The sequence below is a fragment of the Physeter macrocephalus genome, chromosome 11 (genome assembly GCF_002837175.3).
Source record: "Physeter macrocephalus isolate SW-GA chromosome 11, ASM283717v5, whole genome shotgun sequence".
Classification (NCBI taxonomy): Eukaryota; Metazoa; Chordata; class Mammalia; order Artiodactyla; family Physeteridae; genus Physeter; species Physeter macrocephalus.
Genome location: NC_041224.1, coordinates 43815559 through 43839309, shown reverse-complemented (window position 1 = coordinate 43839309; position 23751 = coordinate 43815559). Strand labels below are relative to the sequence as shown.

The 23751-nt window shown below is 37.7% G+C and overlaps 1 protein-coding gene across 2 annotated transcripts in view; it reads left to right on the top strand.

Annotated features, from left to right (window-relative positions):
* Positions 1-23751, top strand: part of TICRR (TOPBP1 interacting checkpoint and replication regulator) — a 59276-nt gene that overhangs the window by 10165 nt on the left and 25360 nt on the right. For both annotated transcript variants that reach the window (XM_024117242.2, XM_055087939.1), the window contains exons 2-15: positions 399-678; positions 1964-2202; positions 3450-3684; positions 4645-4774; positions 8381-8520; positions 9343-9561; positions 12273-12424; positions 13042-13139; positions 14187-14280; positions 14371-14450; positions 14624-14860; positions 15379-15472; positions 17086-17143; positions 22090-22236. In XM_024117242.2, coding sequence (XP_023973010.1) covers positions 399-678; positions 1964-2202; positions 3450-3684; positions 4645-4774; positions 8381-8520; positions 9343-9561; positions 12273-12424; positions 13042-13139; positions 14187-14280; positions 14371-14450; positions 14624-14860; positions 15379-15472; positions 17086-17143; positions 22090-22236 — 2203 coding nt within the window. The remainder of the gene's footprint in view (positions 1-398; positions 679-1963; positions 2203-3449; positions 3685-4644; positions 4775-8380; positions 8521-9342; positions 9562-12272; positions 12425-13041; positions 13140-14186; positions 14281-14370; positions 14451-14623; positions 14861-15378; positions 15473-17085; positions 17144-22089; positions 22237-23751) is intronic.

The following is a 23751-nucleotide window of genomic DNA, read 5'->3' as shown; positions in this document are numbered from 1 at the left end:
CGCGTTCTCCCGGGGAAGCTGTCCCTGGATCCCGGGACCCCGGCAGTGGCGGGCTGCACGAGCTCCCGGGAGGGGCGGTGTGGAGAGTGACCTGTGCTCGCACACAGGCCTCTTGGTGGCGGCAGCAGCAACCCTAGCGTCCCACGCCCGTCTCTGCTGTCCGCGCCGACAGCCGCGGCTCGCGCCCGTTTCTCTAGGTGCTTTCTTGAAGGCATATTATATAGCAGTTATTCAAGTAATGGGATGCTGGCCATTATTTGTGTTTGGTTCAACAAATACATTAATTGTGTAATTTGATCCTTTAATGTACATATCAACTTTACTTTCTCCTGATTTCCCTTAGCTTTATAAATGCCTAACTTACAATAACTCAAGATTCTTTGTAATTTTTATTTTAGTTGTGGGAATCTCCAGACCACCTTGGGTACTGGACAGTATGTGAAGTGCTCCACCATGTAGGAGGCACTGTCTTGCCATTTGAAACTTTCAGCCAGGATTTTACTAAAGCTGGGGAAACACTGCTTGGTAGTGAAAGAAAGCTGTCAAGGGAACCTCACTTCTCTTCATGGATTTCAACTCTGCCAACTGATTCCACTTTAAACTGTTTGCTGTATAATTCTCCTGAGTATGAAGCCTCATTTCCACAGGTGGAAGGAACATTATTTTTCCCTGTTGAAGGTAAGCAAATAATACTTGGGGCCAGGGGCGGGGGATGAGTGGTGATGGGGTGGTTGGTCTGGGTTTCATTCATTTCTGCAAGGCAGACCCATGAATTCTTTAGAATTTAGAATTTCCAGCAGCCTAGGCACTCCATTAACGCTTGTCATTGAAAGATATCTAAGGAAAATTAGAGATACCACAGGAAAGGACTGAAGTTTGGTACAACTGTAAGCCCATGTAAAAAGGACAAGTGAATGTTTTTAAAGAGTTTCCCAACTTTTTGCAAAGAAGGATAATATTGTTCAGGTGCCCAAGCAAATGGGTAATAAGGTTTCACTGCTTCATAAAAGAGATTGATAAATTGAAGATCATAGAAAATCAGTGATTGACTCAGAGAAGAAATAACAAATTAGTCAATTGAAGCAGAAAATGGTGCCTGGTACCAGGAAGAGCCAGCATGTTGGAATGTTCATAAATTTGCTTTATCATATGATTTGCTATATAGTGAATCAAATTTCTGAATCATTATGTAGTCACATAAATAATACCATATAGAGATATGTACATAAAACTATATTATAGGGCTTCCCTGGTGGCGCAGTGGTTGGGCGTCCACCTGCCGATGCAGGGGACACGGGTTCGTGTCCCGGTCTGGGAGGATCCCACATGCCGCGGAGCGGCTGGGCCCGTGAGCCATGGCCGCTGAGCCTGCACGTCTGGAGCCTGTGCTCCGCAGCGGGAGAGGCCGCAGTGGTGACAGGCCCGCGTACCGCAAAACAAAACAAAACAAAACAAAACAAAAACTATATTATACACTATGGACAATTTAAGGAAATTTCAAGAGTAGTTTTGAAACTTTCAGCCAGGATTTTACTAAAGCTGGGGAAACACTGCTTGGTAGTGAAAGATGGTAAGGGAACCTCACTTCTCTTCATGGAAAGCAGTTTTGTCTTACATGGTCTTTAGAATTTAAACTCGTAAGATAGGATGCGCTGTACTTTATGGATTTAAGAAGCAGTGGGTTTTGTGTGTGTGTGTGTGTATTGCTTGAATACTTATTTCTAAGTCATAATTATTGAGAATTTCTGAAATCAAGTCACACCCTTGTAATTCCAGTCATATACAGCTTTACCTATAGAACTGAATGAACTTACTATGATAGCAGTAGAATGAGGGTTGAAGTGTGAACTAAGTGACAATACTAGTACCTCGGCTGGCAATCTAATTTTTTTTTCTTACTATTAAATCTCTTATTAGGAGCTACTTCTTATATTAGAATTTCAATATTCTTCATTTCTAACAGGCAAAGAGATTCAAGAAACATGGACAGTTACTCTAGAGCCCTTGGCCATGCATCAGAGACATTTTCAGAAACCAGTCAGAATTTTTCTAAAAGGCACAGTGACCCAGTGGTCCCTCCCAACAAGCTGCACTTTGGGCACTGATAGCTGGATGCTACAAAGTCCAGAGGGTAACAAATCAACTCAAAGGATGTTATTTCAGCAGCTGGTAAACAGGCTGACTGCTGAAGAGTTACATCTGGTAGGTATCTTCCACGTGGCAAGTTATTCTGGTCTAATAACACACTGGTAAAGTGAAATAAGTGCATTTATGAAATGCCAAGGAGTGCCCTACATAATACAGTCTCAGTGAAACAGATGATATTTTTGCAAGTATAGCATCTTGACAATGCTCATTATTGAAGAAACCGCTTATAAAAATTGCATGTACCTTGAATCCAATTAAACCAAATTATATTCACTAGGGAAGAGGCAGTGGGCCAAATGGAATGATTATATTAGGGCAGTGAAGTGATGGGTGGTTTCTCATTTTTTAAATGTTGCATTATGTATTTATTACTTTTACGTAATAAATATATTTCATTTTTTAAAAAACCCTACATTGTAAAATTAGATATACTAGTGTCCAGTAGTTATACAAATTTAGTAATGTCTTCTGAAAAGGAATACATACATACCCATATTTGACATAAAGGTGGTGCTAATTTTTTAACTACCAGTAATTCCTTACCTTACTTTGTCTTTTGCTTTTGTAACCTCAGAAAGCTTTTATCTTCTGGATTCCACTGTAAAACATTCCAGAGAAAAACTGGGTAGTCATTTGGACAAATGTTGTTCTAAGAGTCGTGTGCTCTGACAGAGCACTGGAGTCAGGGCGTCAGGTGACCTGGATTAGATCTCAGCTCTGCTGCCCACCATGTGATCTGAATAAATCCCCTTAAGTGGTAGAATTGATTCCTGGTTAAGAGCATGGGTTTCAAATTCATACACTCTTGGCCTCTGCCTCTTATTAACTGAGTGACAAACAGGTTGCTTATTCCTCAACCTCAATTCCTCCTCTATAAAAAGGGGATACGTTTTTTTTTTTTTTGCTGTGCCTCATGGCATGCAGGATCTTAGTTCCCCAACCAGGGATCGAACCCATGCCCCCTGCAGTGGAAGCACAGAGTCTTAACCACTGGACCGCCAGGGAAGTTCCGATAATAATCATTTTTACTTCAGAGTGGTTATGAGAATCCAGTGAGTTATAATAAGTGCTTAGTAAATATTCCTAATAACCTTAGGTTTTTCTTATCTGTAAATTGAGGGATTAGGATTAGATGATCAGTAAGTTCAATTCTAGCACTAATATCCATGAAGTCTGTCTTTTCCAGTTTTCTCTTTTATATTAATCATTGGATGAAACTATCATTCTGTCTTTTACTAAACTACATGCCTTTTTAGACATATGTCAACAGTATTCCCAGCTAATTAGATCTTCTTATGTAGGTTACCAGTGTGGACCCTGGTGAAGACTGGCCCCCCATCACTGGAGTTATTTCCCCCTTCTCTGCCAGTGCTACAATTCTCACTGTGTTCCACACCAAGGAGACTGAATTTCACAGACATTTTCTCCAAACAGTTGTGGCAGAGAGCCCCCAGGATTCAGCTTCCCTTTTTTCTGAGGTTGTGGATGGTGTATTGAATCAGATTCACAATTCACTTGAAGATCCTGCTACCTCAGGTAAGCTTCTGAAGCAATAACTACCATACTCTAGGTTAGTGGTTTACCATCTTTTCTAGCAACATAACTTTTTTTCAATGTGCTCTTAGTAGAGCCCAATATCTGTTATAAAACAGATATTGTTATAAAAGTAGGCTACAATATTTCTGGCAGTTTAAATCATTATTTATAGAAATCCTGAAGCACTTCTGAGGAGGCCAAAGGCTCGGTGAAATCAGTTTGAAATCGAAGGTATAAGAGGAAACCTGGTTTTTAATATGTTTAATAAAGACTACATGTAAAACTTATGATTCTGTCTTCCACTTTGTTGCACTGTTACTGATATGATACAAACCTTATTTATGCTAGATAGATAGAAATATAATCAATTTGATATTTCTTCCATTCATATTTACTCAATAGATTTATTGAGTGCCTGCTGTATGTCAGGCTCTGTTCCAGGGGCTGGGAGTACATCAGAGAACAAAATAGAGAAAGGTCTCTGTTCTTAAGAAACTTATCTAGTCAGGGGAGACAAGACAATAAATTAAATAAGGAAATTATATAGTATGTTTGAAAGAGTTAAGTGCTATAGTTATAAAGCAGAGAAAAAGGAATGGGGAGTGTTAAACGATAGGAGGGTTGTAATTTTAAACAGGCCTTGTTAAAAAAGTGATATCTGATCAAAGGCTTTGAAGGAAGTGATAGGGATAGAACATTGTAGAAGCAACAGTAAGTGCCAAGGTTTGTGTGTCTGGTGTGTTTGAGGAACAGTCAGGAAGCCCGTGTTTGCACATTTTCATAGACAACATAGGCCTGTTGGGATTGGGGGTGCAGCTGAAGGAACAGTGTTAATGATGCTGCTTTGTATGTCCTTTGGAAGAATGAGATCAGTCCAAGGGAGGAGCAAGTGCTTGGAATTCTTTGCTTTGCTTCTAATGCCTCTTTTCCTCTTCCATCTCTGCTCCTTTGTTTCTGTAGCTCCGCCTACTCCAGAATGGGCCCAGCAGGAGCTTGGCCGCACAGCTCCCTGGAATTCTGCTGTTGTGGAGAAGTGGTTTCCTTGCTCTGACTTTAGTGGCGCCAGTTCAAATTTGATGGAGTCATTTTGGTAAAACTTATTTTTTTCTCTGGGTATTGATTATTGAAGTCAGCTCTCAGTTATCTGCATGTGAGTTTGTTGTTGTTTTTAACAGACCACCTTTTCTGAGTATAGTCCAATAATATTAAAAACTAATTACAAATGGAGAACATTGTTTAATGGGTATAGAGTTTCAGTTTTACAAGTTGAATGCTGGGGATGGATGGAGATTATGGTATTATGAATATACTTAATACCACTGAACTATGTACTTAAGAGTGATTAAGATGATAAATTTATGTTGTGTATTTTATCAGAACTAAAAATTTAGAAAAAGTTAATTACAAAAACAAAATACACTCATAGATGTCAGAAAATATTTAGTATTAAATCTCAATAAAAAAGGAAAATAGCAAACTTGAATAATGCAGCTAAGTTTATACTTAAAGGAAAATTTAAAGTATCTTTTGAAGAGAAAAATTAAAAACCAATTAGCTGAGACCGACACACGAAGTAATACAAGAGAGTAAACCCAAAAATTAAAAAAAGAAGGCAATAATAAAAATAATCAAATAGAAATCAAGAGAAACAAAAGATGATTCTTTGAGAAGCCAAATAAAATAATCTATAGCAAGATTGAGCTACTTGGATGAGCAGTCATAAATAATATTGGAAATGTAAAAGATATGGCAGAAATTCAAAATATTAAGAAGTAAAGTTGAGGTTTATTTTTTCCATAAAGATACCCAGTTGTTCCAACTCCATTTGTTAAGACAATCTTTTTCTCAATCATTGTGGCACCTTTGTCAAAATCAGTTGACCACCAACGTGCAGGTCTATTTCTGGAAAGAGGCTAGTCCAGAAATTATGTTAATACCACATTATCTTGAGTAGTGAAATCAGGTAGTCTGTGTCCTCTCAACTTTGTTCTTTTTTTTTCTCAGAATTGCTTTGGCTATTTTAGACCCTTTGCATTTCCATGTAAATTTTAGAATCAGCCTGTTTCCACACACCCAAAAAAGGCCTGCTAGGATTTTTGATTGAGTGTGTATTGAGCTTATAGGTCCATTTGGGAAGAATTGACATCTTATGAGTTCTGATTCATGGACATGGTACAGCTCAAAAAGGCTAAGAGCGTAACAGGTGCACCTTCCCATATGAGATAGCAAAATTTACCATAAAGCTCTAGTAAATAACATAGTGTGGTATCGGTGCAAGGATCAACAGACCAGCGGAGTAGAAGCAGCAGGGAAAGAATAGACTATTCAGTAAATGGTGGTGTTGATGATTGGCTATCCAGAAGAAAAAAGATGAAAAATTAGATTTCTACTTCACAGCATACATAATGATAAATTACAAATAAACTGAAAAACCAAACGTGAAAAGTAAAAACTTTAAAATTGTAAGAAGGAGAAACACTAGAGAAGAAGATTAGGCTAAGGGTGGATTTCTCAAATAAGACCTAAAAAATTCAAACCATGAAGGAACACATATATGACTATAATGAATTTTAAAATGTGTATATGATGAAGACTAGTCATAGACTCGGGTAGCTGTAATCCATATAACCAGCAAAGGATTAGTACCCAAATTAGTACAGATCTCCTAAAAATAAGAAATCCAATAGAAAATTGGGCAAAGAATGTGAACAAGCGGGGTTTCCCTGGTGGCGCAGTGGTTAAGAATCCACCTGCCAATGCAGGGGACACGGGTTCGACCCCTAGTCCAGGAAGATTCCACATGCCGCGGAGCAACTAAGCCTGTGTGCCACAACTGCTGAGCCTGCGCTCTAGAGCCCGCAAGCCACAACTAGTGAGCTCACATGCCACAACTACTGAAGCCTGTGTGCCTAGAGCCCATGCTCTGCAACAAGAGAAGCCACCGCAATGTGAAGCCTGCGCAACGCAACGAAGAGTAGCCCCCGCTTGCCGCAACTAGAGGAAGCCCGCGCGCAGCAACAAAGACCCAACGCAGCCAAAAATAAATAAATAAAATAAATTTTTTAAAAAATTGTGAACAAGCAGTTCACATGAGGAAATCCAACAGAGCTGTAATTTGGAAAGATACTCAGCGTAGGCAAGTGGAAATTAAAACCACAACATGGAAAAACCCACCAGATTCTATTTTATACCTATTAGATTGTCAGAAATTAGCATGTGGGGAAATGAGCACATTTTAGATGGTAGAAGTGTAAAATGGTTACAACCATTTTAGAGAACAATGTTCCTAGTAAAGCAGAAACTTCACATACTCTGACACTCAGCAATTCTACTTCTAGGTGTCTGCACTGAAGAAATTTTTGCACAAACACAAGGAGAGCTGTGCTAGAATGTTCATTTCCAGTGGAAAGGACTAGCAGACTCTCAGCAGGGAAATGGATAAATAAATTACAGTATAGTTATACAATAGAATATTATACATAGATTAGTAAAACTGAATAAACCAGAGCAACACGTGAAAAATATGTTGAGTGCAAACAAAATTGCCAAAGGATGGTGTTGTATGATACCATTTTCATAAGATTTACGACATATGAAACAGCAGTTTGTTTTGTTACATATGTATGTCTTTGTAAATAAGGTACGCACGAATCTAGGAATACCTCTGGGAGGAAGGGATGGGAAGAAATTGGGTGAGGCTTTCTCTGTGTCCATGATGCTTAAATTCATTTTTTAAAAAATCTGAAGCAGTTACAATAAATTAACGGGGGGAAAAAGCAACCCTCCTCACTGCTCAGGGAAATACCAGCACACTTAGGAGAATTAGGCTGCTTCAGACCTGCTGCTTGTATGAACTAATTCAACTGATGGCACCATAACTTTCTCCTACTTTTAAGTCAGATGATATCAGATAATGGAAGATAATGAAATAGAAATAATACATTTTGAAAGTTGTGCTATTTTCATTATTTCCTTAGTGACTGATATTTAGCTGTAGGCGGCAAAGCAGTTAATAACTAATCATCTCCCCTGCCCGATTTCTTTCCTTGCTTATCAATCCCAAATTAGTTTACTAGAGTGTGAAATAATTATTCAAAAGTTATTCTGATACTCTACACTGTATTACATCATCTTGTACTTTAATGTATCGAAACTGGGTAAAAATTATGGAAGCCCAGAAGTGAGTGAAATAGTTGCCATAATTAGACATGTACCCTAGGACATGAAGAATCTTATTAATAAAAGTCAATACTGTATGTATTAATACATTAATGGTTTTGTGAACAGGTAGCTTCTGCCCCTGAATTTATACAAATCATAAATGAGAAGAGGGACATTTTCCCTCCTGAGAAAAAATACTTTTGAAGGCATCTTGTGGAGACATCTTTTTTTTTTTTTTTTTTTTTTTTTGTACGCGGGGCCTCTCACTGTTGTGGCCTCTCCCGTTGCGGGGCACGGGCTATGGCTCACGGGCCCAGCCGCTCCGCGGCATGTGGGATCTTCCCGAACCGGGGCACGAACCCGTGTCCCCTGCATCAGCAGGCGGACTCTCAACCACTGCGCCACCAGGGAAGCCCTGGAGACATCTTTTGATTAGCTTTTAAAAGGATAATGAATATTGTTGTTGCTTTGTTTTTAAAGCATTTTGGAAAATCAGAATTTCAACTTTGTACTAGACATCTTGACTTATTCACAGGTTACTACAGGCTGCCTCATCTAATAAGGAAGAGCCTTCCAAAACTGAAAGTGAATTGACACGTTGCCTCTCTGAGCTCTACCAGAGAAAGTCTCGTGAAGAATACACTGTGTCCAATCAGGAAGATAGCAAAAAGAAGCGTAAGCACATAGAAAGGCTGTTTCTTACAGTCTTTTTTGACACTGTATGTTTTAAAAGATTGATATTCCTTAAAATGAAGTTGAAATGGTAACTGAATAAAGAAGGACAAGTTCTTATATTTCATATTTGAAAGTAATTATATTAGTACAATCGTGATTTTAAAAATCTCCCACAATCCTACCTTCTTAATGAATTAAACCATTTTTGTTTTTAGTTGTAACAGAAATTTAAATACAACTTTGTGTGCTGCTTATAATTACTTGTTTATCTGCTACTTTGCTTTTTTAGTTACCTCATTGCTTAACAAAATTTGCAAATTTCTTATGTTGTTGAACAAGTAGATTGTTTTCAGTTTTTACCATTATAAATAATACTATAGTGTACATCATGCATATGATTTACCTTTGAGTGATTTCCTTAGTATAAGTTTCCATGAACAAGTTATTCATGGAAAAGGGAACTCTGGATGCAGACTGCTTAATTGCCTTTCAAAAGAGTTTCATCGCAACTCTGTGACTGCTGGGTAACACCAAAATGAGTCTGTTCGGCATTTGTCTGTTGTCTGTTTGGCATTAGTTGTAAAAATCATCTAACCACCTTGAGATATTTAGTTCCTAAACGTCAGTTAAAAAAAGAGCTCTCTTTCTACCCTGTGTTGTAGGTAGAAAGAGATGCAAGAACTACCTAATTCAGATCATTCTGAATGGATATACTTCATTTCAATATTGCTTCACAGAATATTTCATCTGAATTAAAGTAGTTCTTGATTCCACAGAAGTAAAAGTTATTTTACTTTTCTTCCCACGACGTTGTTTTGGTAGGAGGTGTTCCTCGTACTCCAGTGAGGCAGAAGATGAATACCATGTGCCGTTCCTTAAAGATGCTGAATGTTGCAAGACTGAATGTAAAGGCTCAGAAGTTGCATCCAGATGGCAGTCCAGACACAGCTGGGGAGAAAGGGATCCAAAAGATAGCCAATGGAAGAACAGCAGATAAATTGGAAAACAAAGGAAGAACACTAAGAAGTTCTAAACCTAAAGGTATTCCTCAGTTCCATTGCATTTTGGTATCTAAATTCATGTTTACTCTTCTGCACTCTCATATTTTTAAGTTTTAATCATATCCCTTGCTTAATGAACATTTATTGGCTATCTACTGTATGTCCACAAGTGTGTTATGGGGAGTACAGTAAATAATAAGTTAATTTCCTCTCCTTAGATTTATGATCCAGCTACAAAGAATAATAATGAACATATATATATATATATACACATACATATACACAACGAATTGGTAAAATGAATACATAAGAGAGCCAAGAGACTGTAACAGAAAATACTTGTTCATTTTGGAAGTAAAGACATACTAGGACTCAAGAAAGGGAAAGTCCGGTCTTGAGCAGAACAGGCTGAGAAGGCTTTTACAGAGCCAGTGGAGCCTAGGTTAGACTTTGAAGAATGAGCAGAGTTTAGAAGGCAGAAAGGTAAAAGAAGTGTGTGCTAGATAGAGGATTAGCATAAGCAAAGTCACAAAGAAGGGCTGTGTCTTGGCCCTTTAAGTGGTTAAAGAAGTTAAGTGGTTAAAGAAGTTTTATACATTTGTGAATGAAGAGATGGAAAAAGGTTCTTGAATAATCTAGGGTTAGATTATTGAGGTCTTTCAAAGTCAGGCAGAAGAATTTAGTCCAGTAGCTTTTATTTTCCTATTTGTTCTTTTTTCTTCTTTAAAAATGGATTGAATTACAGTATGTTTCTCATTCTCAGAGTACATTCTTAGCTTACACTGACAGTGCCAGTACTGTGGGGTGATTGACAGTAGCTTATGAACTTTGGGCAATAATTACCTGATGTCACCTTTGAGTTCTTTCGAAAATTCTGGAATGAAAGTTTTCTGCTTCTTTAAACATTTTTTTTTTTCCTGTGGAATACTGGATCATAGATGATAATCAGTTTGAGTGAGACAGCACATCTTCGATGAGCTAGTATGGTATACCAGAATGTGGATGGGAGAGCAAAATTGACAGTAATGCAAGACAGTGTGGCATTAGCATAATTTCTGGACTAGATCCTTTCCAGAAATAGACCTGCACAACAGTGGTAAATTGATATTTGATAGTAGTGCCCCCAACAATTCAACAGGACAAGGATAATCTTCAGCAGATGGTACAGGAATAACTGGATATGTTTATGGAAAAATTGAACTTAAACCTTATCTCTTAATAGTATTTTGAATTTCTGCTTTGTTTTCTCGAGTCATCTTTGTTTTTGTTGCTCTCTCATTTCTTTTTTTTCTACTTAATTCATTTCTGTTTTTATTATTGCCTTCTTATTTGGATTTACTCTTTTGTGTTATTTCTTGTGTTGGACCCTGAGCTAATTTGGTTTTGAATTTTTCTTTAAAAAGAAATTTTCCTTTAGGTATAAATTTAGCTGCATTATATAAGTTTGCTATATTCTGTTTTCATTGATACATCCAAATATTTTCTGACATCAGTAATAGAAGGGAGTGTTTTATTTTTGTAATTAACTTTTAATTTCTTTGGACTGTGCACAATGTGTTCTGTAAGATATTGAATCTTTTTTTTTTTTTTTTTTTTTTTTTTTTTGTGGTATGCGGGCCTCCCTCTGCTGTGGCCTCTCCCGTTGCGGAGCACAGGCTCCGGACGCACAGGCTCAGCGGTCATGGCTCACGGGCCCAGCCGCTCCGCGGCATGTGGGATCCTCCCAGACCGGGGCGCGAACCCGGTTCCCCTGCATCGGCAGGTGGACGCGCAACCAATGCGCCATCAGGGAAGCCCCTTGAATCTTTAATATTTGTTGAAACTCTATGGCCTAATATGTGATTGTTTTGTTAATATTTCATGTTTACTTGAAAATAATGTGTATTCTCTAATTTGGGGGTACTTGGTTCCATACATATTTATCTTAATATTTGAATATTCAACATTCTTATTAATTTTTTTCTACTTAAAAGAATCTATAACTGAGATGATTGTATTATAGTCTTCCACCATGTAGATTTGTGTAAATTTCCTTGCAGTTCTGCCAATTTTTGCATCATATATTTTGAGGCTTTCTTTTTAGGTCCATACAAAATCATTTATGTTTTCCTTGTGATTATACCTCTATTCCTTTATTTCCAGTGTTTCTTTGTCATGTGTTTTGGGTATGTCTTTTGTAAACAGCATAATTTTTTTTAAACCCAATCTGACAGTTTCTATCTTTTATTTAACCAGCAAGTGTATTCGTAAAATAAATATTTATAATTATTATGATTACTGATAGGCTAGGGTGTATTTTAGTGTCTTATTTTGTGCTTTCAATTGTTTTTTTCCTTTCTAGCAGGCTATGGGATTAATCAAGTTTTCTTTATGCATCTTTTTCCTTTCTGCTAGGTTTGGAGATTGTATAGTTTATTTCTTCTCCATTACTGGTTATCCTTAAATTTATAACATGTACACGTGATTTGCAAACCCTTCAAATTAATCACTATCTCTGAACTTTTCAACCTCAGCATTTTTGACATTTTGGACCAGATAATCCTCTGTGAACTATAAGATGTTTAGCAGCATCCCTGGCCTCCACCCCATTAGATGCCAGTAGTACCCTCCCTCTCCCCACCAGTCACTGTCACCCAGACATAGCCAGATGTCCCCTGGGCAGCAAAACTTCCCAGTTGATAACCACTGGCTTAAACAATACAATGACTTCAGCTGGGTCTGATGATCAATTTGACTTTTTTTCCCCCACAGATTTTAAAACTGAGGAGGAGCTACTATCTTACATACATGAAAATTACCAAAAGACTGTGGCCACAGGAGAAATCGTGTTGTATTCATGTGCTCGGAACATGATCTCAAACATTAAAGCATTCCTAAAGTCCAAAGGCACCAAGGAATTAGAAGTAAGGGAATCCGGATATTGTTGTTTGTCATAACAATGTTAGTTGCTTGTTGGTGGGTCTGGCTCATATGTCTTGGAAAATATCTGTTATGCAGTGCACATTTCAAAAATGATGAGTGAGTGGGTGAGCATGAGGGGGTGAGCACAATTCTAGGTCTTGGAAGATGGACATAGTCCACTGAGAAGGCAGAAAGCAAGGAAATGGGCCAGGTGGGAGTAATTACATGTACTTCCCTTCCAATGAAAGCTCTATCCTCATCTGAGTTGCATGTTAGCTGCATGAATTAAGCCAGTGGTTCTTAACCCTGGCTGCACTTTAGAGTCACCTGGAACATTTCTTTAAAATGTTGATTCATTTTGCTTAGACTTCTCAATCACTACTTTATGGAATCTTCCTTTTATGAAAGTTCAAATCTGCAGGTTTGCTGTATCCATGCCCACTTGCTCTCAAATACTTTTCTACATGTTCTTTTAAAAAATATAAACGAACACTACACTATTTTTCATTCAAATGAAAGAAAGAGGATGTAATTCCCTTCTTAGGGCATTAGTCAGCTGTGAAGAAATTAGAAATAATGATAAGCATTTATATTCTCCTATGTAATTTTGTATTTTCAGATGAACTGCCTACATCAAGTAAGAAACAACCTCTTGAAAACTAGCAAAAGTCTTCGACAGAATGTAGGAAAACTGGATAAAGAAGATAAAGTCAGAGAGTAATTAACTACCTTTTTAATTTTTTTTTAAGATTTATTTATTTTGATTTTTAAATTTTTTAATTTTTTAAAATTTTTGGCTGCATCGGGTCTTAGTTGCAGCATGCGGGCTCTTCCTTGCGGTGCGTGGGCTTCCTTCTAGTTGTGGCGCGTGGGTTCCAGAGTACGTGGGCGCTCTATTGAGGTGCACGAGCTCAGTAGCTGTGGCGTGTGGGCTTAGTTGCCCTGCGGCATGTGGGATCTTAGTTCCCTGACCAGGGATTGAACCCACGTCTCTTGCATTGTAAGGCGGATTCTTTTCCACTGGACCAACAGGGAAGTCCCTTTTTTTTTTTAAACCATTACTCCAAAACAGAGCTCCCAAGATTTGCTTGTATCAATTTAATTTTTCATTTTTAAAAAATAACTTTTCCATTATGGTTTATTACAGGATATTGAATATAATTCCCTGTGCTACACACTAGGACCTTATTTGTTTATCTTTTTTAAAAAATTTTTATTGGAGTATAGTTGCTTTACAATGTCGTTATCTATTTTATATGTAATATAGTTTGTATCTGCTAGTCCCAAACTCCTAATTTATCCCTCCCCCACTCCCTTTGCCCTTTGGTAACCATAAGTGTGTTTTCTATGTCTGTGAGTCTGTTTCTATTTCATAGGTAAGTTCATTTGTGTCATATTTCAGATTCCACATATAAGTGATGTATGTTTTCTTCTTTCTCACTTACTTCACTTAGTATGATAATCTCTAGGTCCATTCCTATTGCTGCAAATTGAATTATTTCATTTTTCTTTTTAATGGCTGAGTATATATCAGTTTAAAATAGATTGCCAATTGCTTGGAGAGGCTTTTGTAGCTGATTCTCTATAATGTTCTAATGTTCAGTTTGCAACACCTGTTTACCTAATATTGCTATTTAGAAAGCAATGGCTCTTCTTTTTGGTTGTTGTTTCTTATGTAAACAGATCTCTGCATAAGGAAGGAACTTTCATTTCAGTTAAGTGACACTTAAAGCAGTTATAACCAAGCTTTTTTTTTCTCTCAAGGTGCCAGCTCCAGGTATTTCTTCATTTGGAGGTGTGTCAGCAGTGCCCTTCTGTATATGAACATATAGATGAAATGGAGCAAGTAGTGGAGGAGGCAAGTATACTGCTTAGTGCCACTGGGGATGTGCTGTAGATGCATTCAGCTTCCTGCAGAGGCCATGTGGTAATTTTCTAAAATCTTCAGGTGACAGATTTGCTGCGCATGGTGTATTTAACTGAAGATTCGACATACCTGGCAAAGTTTCTGGAAGAAATTTTGGAATTGTAAGTTTGATGACTACTAATTTAAATTTTACATAATTTTACCAAGAACTTATATGGGTATTGTCTCAGAATTGTAGAATTGTAAGGACTATTTCTCATGCTGGGTAAGGAAGGGAGTAGAGAGGGTGGAATGGTGACTTGACTGTTTCATATTTAATCAATCTATTCCACAGGTATATTGATTCAATCCCAAAGATACTTGGAAATCTTTACAACAGCCTAGGATTTATGATTCCTCAGAAGCTGGCTGGTGTCCTTCCTACAGATTTTTTCAGTGATGACTCCATGACGCAGGAGAGCAAATCACCCCTTTCTGTGCCTCTTATGTCAAATGCTCCTAGGTCAGTGTTGGGTGGCACTGAATCTGACCAACTGGAGGAGCTTCGTACCAGATCAGCTAAGAAGAGAAGGTAGGAGCTCAAGGAATTAAAGGAATTACTTGCACTGTTATAGTTCTGGTATAGGGTATGTTTAAACCATAGTCCAGTTGTCTTTGTCTATAATTTATTGAATTAGTAGTTGCCCTTATGTCTGAATCACAGAAGCCAATTATTAGAGTTCTTAACAAGGAGCATCTGACACTCTTTATATTATCTGGGGAACATATAGTCTTGTATTGTGTAGTTACAGTCCCCTCTTTACTCTCCACATGGGGTCTCCAAGAACTAGGAGCCTTCCATGAGATAAGCTTAGGGTTTCAGCTTACTTTATATATTTTCCATGATGCTCTTCATTGTTCATAACTAATTAAATTTATAGTTGTTACTTTTGGAAATTCTGGGATTGACTTGTTTTACTGTAAGTTCAGGCCAACCTCAAGATAACCGACTTTTATTTAAGTGTTTTATTTTAAACTAGTTCCATTCTGATCTAACTAGCTGTAACCTGTATTCAGTGTATAGTGACTGTTTCTTTCTATTTTTAAAAGGAAAAATGCAATAAGACATAAAAGCATTGCAGAGGTTTCACAAAATCTGCGACAAATTGAAATTCCCAAAGTATCCAAGAGAGCTACGAAAAATGTAAGTCATTTCCAGGAGATAGAAAGTGGTATCACTTTGGGCATGAGTTCATACAATAAATAAGAATGAAACACGGTGTCTCTACTTTTAAGAAATGAGCATTGGAGGATACAGAAATAAAATTAGGTATTTTTATGAATGTGTCTACAACTGTAATCTGAGGAATAAAGAAATATGTTTATTAAAGATTAATCATTTTTCCCAAAAGTGTGACAGAGGTAATATTAAGGGGAAAAGATAGTAAAAGTTAGGAATGAATAAGTTAATTCAAAATCTTTAATGTAGTTAAGAAAACTCATGAAATAATAACATAAGCAAAAGAAGCCATTGAAAAATAATGTACAATCATAATAGGACTTTGTGTACCAGAAAGTACTTTTCAGTAATTATGTTTTACGTCAATAACAAGTTACAAAAGCAAACAAAAAAACTCAAGAAGCCAGGTGGTAATTATTTTTCTGTGGCAGTAGATGTTAGGACTTGTTGGTTGCAAAAAAAGAAATTCAGCTGGAGTCTATTTACTAAGTAGAATTAATGTCTTACTAAAAGAAGGAGAGAGACAAAAAAATGCATTGAAACTTTTGAACTGCATGAATTATGAGAAGAGTTAAAATTCTAGGAGAACTAGCTTTAGAAGCATTAATCATTACAATAGTGGTTTGTTTCTAGAGATTTATAGCTGTGCTTTAGTACTGGAGGTGGGGTTTCTTTTGAAGAGTTAGTGGTGTTCACTTTCTTAGTTACCTTAATACATATGAGTGAATAAGATGCAAATCTTAGATATCTTGGAGATTTTGTTCAGAGAGTATGAAGTCCAAAAGGTATCAGACCACCTCTCTCACTAGATTTTACACGATTAGCAGTCCTTTCTAGCACTCCTTTTGGAAAACTTTTGTTTCAGATTGGCCTAGAAAGTTAACTTCTTTAAGGCCAGATTTACTGAGATTAGGATTTGATTTTGGTTAAAAAAGAATATCATTTGTTAAGTTTCCGCTCCTATTTGGCTGTTTATTCTTTAATGATTACAGTGGCATAATTGAAAAAACAGCAACAAAATCTTTAAAAACAATTCTCTTGTTTAGATGCCATTTGAGTTTAGGCACTTGAATCCTCTACTCTAATAGCAAATAAATAGCAGGTGGGTATTTTTTTTTCTGCCACGCCACACGGCATGTGGGATCTTAGTTCCCCAACCAGGGATCGAACCAGCACTCCCTGCAGTGGAAGCGCGGAGTCTTAACCACTGGACCACCAGGGAAGTCCCCAAATAGCAGTTTTATACAGAGACATTCTTAAGAGTATACAGCCATCCTCTAATATTATGGGGTTTCCCTGATGTTTTAGTTATAAAAGGTATACAGAAACATCGTTTAAAAATTGAAATTATATAAAGTTAAATGTTAGTGCCTCTTCACCATCCATTCTTCAGAAGTAATTGCTGATGACAGTTTGTTGTGTATATTTCCAGGCCCTATTTTTGTGCATTTTACAACTATTTCTGTTACAGATTCCTACAAGTGGAATTGCAAGGATCAGAGGGTTTCTTGTGGAATCTTTATTCTTTTAAATGAATTCCTATTTAAATTTTCTTACTGGATTTTCTCATCTTTCAGGAGAATTCTCACCCTACTCTTCAGCAGCCTCCACTCCCAGTGAAAGGCACGGTACAAGGTATACTTTGTTTCCTTGTTGTACTCAGTGACAGTTTTATTTTGATTACATATATTTAAGCAGTTGCATATAGTTAAAAATTGTAGTTTTGTGTAATTTGTGCTTTGGGGCACAAGAAGTATTTAAGTAAAATAAGGGTTACTTGAATATAGCACTGCTATACTGCTACAGTCGATCTGATAACCCAGATGGCTACTAAGTGCCTAACGGGTGGGATATGCTGGACAAAGGAATGATTCATGTTTTGGGTGGGACAGAGCAGGATGGCATGAGATTTTATCACACTACTCAGAAAGAAACACAACTTTAAAACTTACGACTTATGTATTTCTGGGATTTTTCATTTGATATTTTCGGACTGCAGTTGACTGCAGGTAACTGAAAATGTGGAAGTAAAACTGCGGATAGGGAGGGACTACTGTATCCCAGCAAATTAGTAAAATACTCAAAAGAAGAAAAATGAAATCTCTGGGATTGAAAAGAACAGTTTCTCTGCTTGATGCTGAATACAAAGCAGCAAAAAGTTCCAATGTGAGAAAAATATTGTAACACTGGGATATAGTAAAAGGACTATGATTTACATTATCCAACCTCTTATTAAGGATTATGTCCATTTTACAGTGAATAAAACTTCTAATTTAAGTGATGTGGGCCTTCTTTGTATTCCTGAAAGGTTGGGTTTAAATTAAATTTATAAATGTAAGTAGTTTTCTTTTTTTTTTTAAATATTTATTTATTTATTTGGTTGCACCAGGTCTTATTTGCAGCACGTGGGCTCCTTTAGTTGTGGCAGGCGGGCTCCTTAGTTGCGGCATGCATGTGGGATCTAGTTCCCTGGCCAGGCATCAAACCCAGGCCCCCTGCGTTGGGAGCGTGAAGTCTTAACCACTGCGCCACCAGGGAAGTCCTGTAAATAGTTTTGATATACCATGTGAGTGTACTATTTGAGGAAATCCTATTAGTAAATGTGAATATAGCAGTCAGCCTGTAAAATAGTTTCCTCAAGCAGATTCTCTGTTTTGGATGTCTTTCTTTTCCCACATGTGGCTTTTATTAATGATAATATTTGACTTTCTTTTTTTCTTAATGCTTTCAGAAGTGACCAAAGTTCGAAGAAATCTCTTCAACCAGGAAATGATTTCTCCTTCATAGCAAATAAATAGCAGGTGGGTATTTTTTTTTCTGCCACGCCACACGGCATGTGGGATCTTAGTTCCCCAACCAGGGATCGAACCAGCACTCCCTGCAGTGGAAGCGCGGAGTCTTAACCACTGGACCACCAGGGAAGTCCCCAAATAGCAGTTTTATACAGAGACATTCTTAAGAGTATACAGCCATCCTCTAATATTATGGGGTTTCCCTGATGTTTTAGTTATAAAAGGTATACAGAAACATCGTTTAAAAATTGAAATTATATAAAGTTAAATGTTAGTGCCTCTTCACCATCCATTCTTCAGAAGTAATTGCTGATGACAGTTTGTTGTGTATATTTCCAGGCCCTATTTTTGTGCATTTTACAACTATTTCTGTTACAGATTCCTACAAGTGGAATTGCAAGGATCAGAGGGTTTCTTGTGGAATCTTTATTCTTTTAAATGAATTCCTATTTAAATTTTCTTACTGGATTTTCTCATCTTTCAGGAGAATTCTCACCCTACTCTTCAGCAGCCTCCACTCCCAGTGAAAGGCACGGTACAAGGTATACTTTGTTTCCTTGTTGTACTCAGTGACAGTTTTATTTTGATTACATATATTTAAGCAGTTGCATATAGTTAAAAATTGTAGTTTTGTGTAATTGTTGGTTTATGAAATATGTCCATATACTGTGTGCTAGAGGAGTAGGATGTTTACATGGTCTCAAAATACTGCATTTTGTAAAATAACTGGTCTAAAATTTTTTTAAAATTATTTTTTGTTAGTTTATTTTTGGCTGCATTGGGTCTTCATTGCTGTGCGTGGGCTTTCTCTAGTTGTGGCAAGCGGGGGCTGCTCTTCGTTGCGGTGCGCGGGCTTCTCATGGCGGTGGCTTCTCTTGTAGAGCACGGGCTCTAGGCACGCAGGCTCGGTAGTTGTGGCACACGGGCTTAGTTGCTCCGTGGCATGTGAGATCTTCCCGGACCAGGGCACAAACCCATGTCCCCCGCATTGGCAGGTGGATTCTTAACCACTGTGCCACCAGGGAAGCCCCAAAATATTTTTTTAATGCCATTAACATGAAAGCCGAAAAAGAAAAGAGGCAGTGGAGCTGGTTTAGATAAAAGGAATTTAAGTGTGACATAAGTGCACTACATGATCCCTGCTTGGGTCTTAAATTTAGGGTAAAAAGCTATAACGGATATTACTGAGATGATGAGAGAAATTCGAAGATGGATTAGATATATGCCCTTGTTCTTTGGAGATACATGCTGAAATACAGGAAACTGAAGAGTTGTGATGTCTGCAACTCACTCTCCAGCGTTCTGGGGTGGGCAGTTGTACAAACGTAGAGAGAGAGATGGAGGGAGAAAACAAATGTTGACAGTTGGTGAATTTTAGTGACAATTCTATGTGTGTTTTTTTGGTTTTGGTTTTTTTTTTAATATTTATTTGGTTGCACTGGGTCTTAGTTGCGGCTCGCCAGCTCCTTAGTTGCAGCACACGGGCTCCTTAGTTGTGGCATGCAAACTCTTAGTCACAACATGCATGTGGAATCTAGTTCCCTGACCAGGGATCAAACCCGGGCCCCCTGCATTGGAAGCGTGGAGTCTTATCCACTGCACCACCGCAGAAGTCACCATGATTCTACATTGAAATTTTCTATAGATATTAAACTTCTCCAAAATTTGGGAAAAATGGAAAATAACAGATCAAATTTGGCTGTCAGGCTGTAAATCAGTTTCATAGACAGCCTAAGGCAGGTAACAGAGGCTTTTATAATGGAGATAGCGAAACATTTTTTTGAAACTTTGGTGTGCATTATTGGTGTCCTTAATGTTTATGTCATTGATGGGTAAAAAAGGCTTCTCCCAGTTTGTGGATCCTGGTTTATTTGGTTTTTATTTAAGTGACTTGCTCTTAGAATTTTTTTAATCTTGGCGAATTTTTGAGTAGCCTCCACCAGGCCATCTTGCTTAAGATTAAAATGCTAGCCTGCTAGCTTTGTCAAGTATTTCCTGACTCTTCAGCTATTTTTCCTAACTTTGAGTCTAGATGGTTACAACTCATGCTCTGGAGTTAGGAAGAGGATTTAAAATATAGTAGTTCCCCCCTTATCCACAGGGGTTACGTTCCAATACCCTCAGATACCTGAAACTTCAGATAGTACCTAACCCTATGCTATGTTTTTTTTTTTTTTTTTTTTTTTTTTTTTTGTGGTATGCGGGCCTTCCCCTGTTGTGGCCTCTCCCGTTGCGGAGCACAGGCTCCGGACGCGCAGGCTCAGCGGCCATGACTCACGGGCCCAGCCGCTCTGCGGCACGTGGGATCCTCCCATACCGGGGCGCGAACCCGGTTCCCCTGCATCGGCAGGCGGACGCGCAACCACTGCGCCACCAGGGAAGCCCTGTTTTTTTCCTATACATATATACCTATGATAAAGTTTAATTTATAAATTAGGCATGGTAAGAATTAACAATACCATAATAAAATAGAACAATTATAACAATATGCTATAATAAAAGTTACATGAATGTGGTCTCTCAAAATATCTTGTTGTACAAATTTAATGCCTTTTCCATCTTAACTAAGCACTTTCATGCGTTGTAGCCATAATTTTTGCAGTTTGAGTTGTGACAGCAAAACTAGCGTGAATTTTTCCTTCACAGTTTCACAGATAGACAATTCACTCTTACCATAGATCGTAGCAACCTTAGCATACGATTTTTTTTTCCCTTAAGTTGAGAAACTTTATTTATAGGAAGCACTTTATGACTTATTTTCAGCATATCCAAGTTGCCAGCATCACTACTTTTGTGCTTTGGGGCACAAGAAGTATTTAAGTAAAATAAGGGTTACTTGAATATAGCACTGCTATACTGCTACAGTTGATCTGATAACCCAGATGGCTACTAAGTGCCTAACGGGTGGGATATGCTGGACAAAGAATGATTCATGTTTTGGGTGGGACAGAGCAGGATGGCATGAGATTTTATCACACTACTCAGAAAGAAACACAACTTTAAAACTTATGACTTATGTATTTCTGGGATTTTTCATTTGATATTTTCGGACTGCAGTTGACTGCAGGTAACTGAAAATGTGGAAGTAAAACTGCGGATAGGGAGGGACTACTGTATCCCAGCAAATTAGTAAAATACTCAAAAGAAGAAAAATGAAATCTCTGGGATTGAAAAGAACAGTTTCTCTGCTTGATGCTGAATACAAAGCAGCAAAAAGTTCCAATGTGAGAAAAATATTGTAACACTGGGATATAGTAAAAGGACTATGATTTACATTATCCAACCTCTTATTAAGGATTATGTCCATTTTACAGTGAATAAAACTTCTAATTTAAGTGATGTGGGCCTTCTTTGTATTCCTGAAAGGTTGGGTTTAAATTAAATTTATAAATGTAAGTAGTTTTCTTTTTTTTTTTAAATATTTATTTATTTATTTGGTTGCACCAGGTCTTATTTGCAGCACGTGGGCTCCTTTAGTTGTGGCAGGCGGGCTCCTTAGTTGCGGCATGCATGTGGGATCTAGTTCCCTGGCCAGGCATCAAACCCAGGCCCCCTGCGTTGGGAGCGTGAAGTCTTAACCACTGCGCCACCAGGGAAGTCCTGTAAATAGTTTTGATATACCATGTGAGTGTACTATTTGAGGAAATCCTATTAGTAAATGTGAATATAGCAGTCAGCCTGTAAAATAGTTTCCTCAAGCAGATTCTCTGTTTTGGATGTCTTTCTTTTCCCACATGTGGCTTTTATTAATGATAATATTTGACTTTCTTTTTTTCTTAATGCTTTCAGAAGTGACCAAAGTTCGAAGAAATCTCTTCAACCAGGAAATGATTTCTCCTTCAAAGAGATCTGTAAAGCGGGGGTTGCCTAGAAGCCATTCTGTGTCAGCTGTGGAAAGTCTAGAGTATAAACTTGACAACTTCAAGAGGACCAAAGGTACTACATTTTAGGGTAACCAAGAGAAGGGGATTCTTGGACCCAAACCGGTCTCCAGACTCTTGTTGCAGAAGCTCATTAATCTCATGTTTTCCTCTCCTCTTTGGTTATCATCAGTTAATTTTCCACTTGGGGTCTCTTCTTCCAAGTTTAGATGAAGAATTAATCCTGGTCTTTCTCATTCCTCCCTTTCTAGTTACCCCTACAGACAAATATCTATTTTATAAAACCAATTAAACAAAATCGAAAGATAGTGACTAGCAATTTTCTAGTCTTTCGGTGTGTTCGGTGTTTTTTTTTTTGCTTTTTTATAATTGAGACCATTCATGTATCATAAAATCAACTTTTAGTGGTTTTCAGTATATTCACAAAGTTGTGCAACCATCATGACACATTCCAGAACATTTTCATCACTCCAGAAAGAAGCCCTAACCTACCCATTAGTAGTCACTCTCCATTTCTCCAAGTCTTCCCAGCTTAGGCAACCACCAGTCTACTTTCTGTTTTTATAGATTTCTTATGGATATTTCTTTTAAGAGGAATCATATCATGTGGTCTTTGTAACTGGTGTTTTTTACTTTAGCATAATGTTTTCAAGGTTTATACATGGTGTAGTACGTCTCAGTACTTCATTTCTTTTTATTGACAATAATATACCATTGTATGGATAGACTACATTTTACATATCCATTCATCAGTTGGTGGACATTTAAGTTGTTTCTACTTGTGGCTATTGTGAGTGATGCTGCTGTAAACATTCATATATAAGATTGTGTGCAGACACATTTTTAATTCTCAGACATGCCTAAAAATGAAATTGCTGGGTCATATGGTAACTCTATGTTTAACTTTATTTTTTTTTATTTATTTTTTTTTCCCGGTACGCGGGCCTCTCACTGCCGTGGCCTCTCCCGTTGGCGGAGCACAGGCTCCGGACGCGCAGGCTCAGCGGCCATGAATCACGGGCCTAGCCACTCCGCGGCATGTGGGATCTTCCCAGCCCAGGGCATGAACCCGTGGCCCCTGCATCGGCAGGTGGACTCTCAACCACTGCGCCACCACGGAAGTCCTATGTTTAACTTTTTAAGGAATTACCAAACTGTTTTCCAAAGTGGCTATACCATTTTATATTCCCACTAACAGTGTATGAGGGTTCTAATTTCTCCACATCCTTGCCACCACCTTCCATTGTCCCTCTTTGATTCTGCTCATCCTAGTGGGTGTAAAGTGATGTGTCATTGTGGTTATGAGTTGCATTTCCTTGATAACTAATGTTGTTGAGCTTCTTTTCATGTGCTCGCTGGCCATTTGTATATCTTCTTTGGATAAATCTTTGCCCATTTTTAAATTAGGTTGTTTGTCTTTTTACTATTGAGTTGTAAGAGTTCTTTATATATTCTAGATACCAGCCCCTTATCAGATATACAATTTGCAAATAATTTTTTCCCCAACCTGTTGGGTTTTCTTTTCACTTTCTTTTTTTGTGTGTTTTTGTTTTTGTTTTTGTTTTTTTTT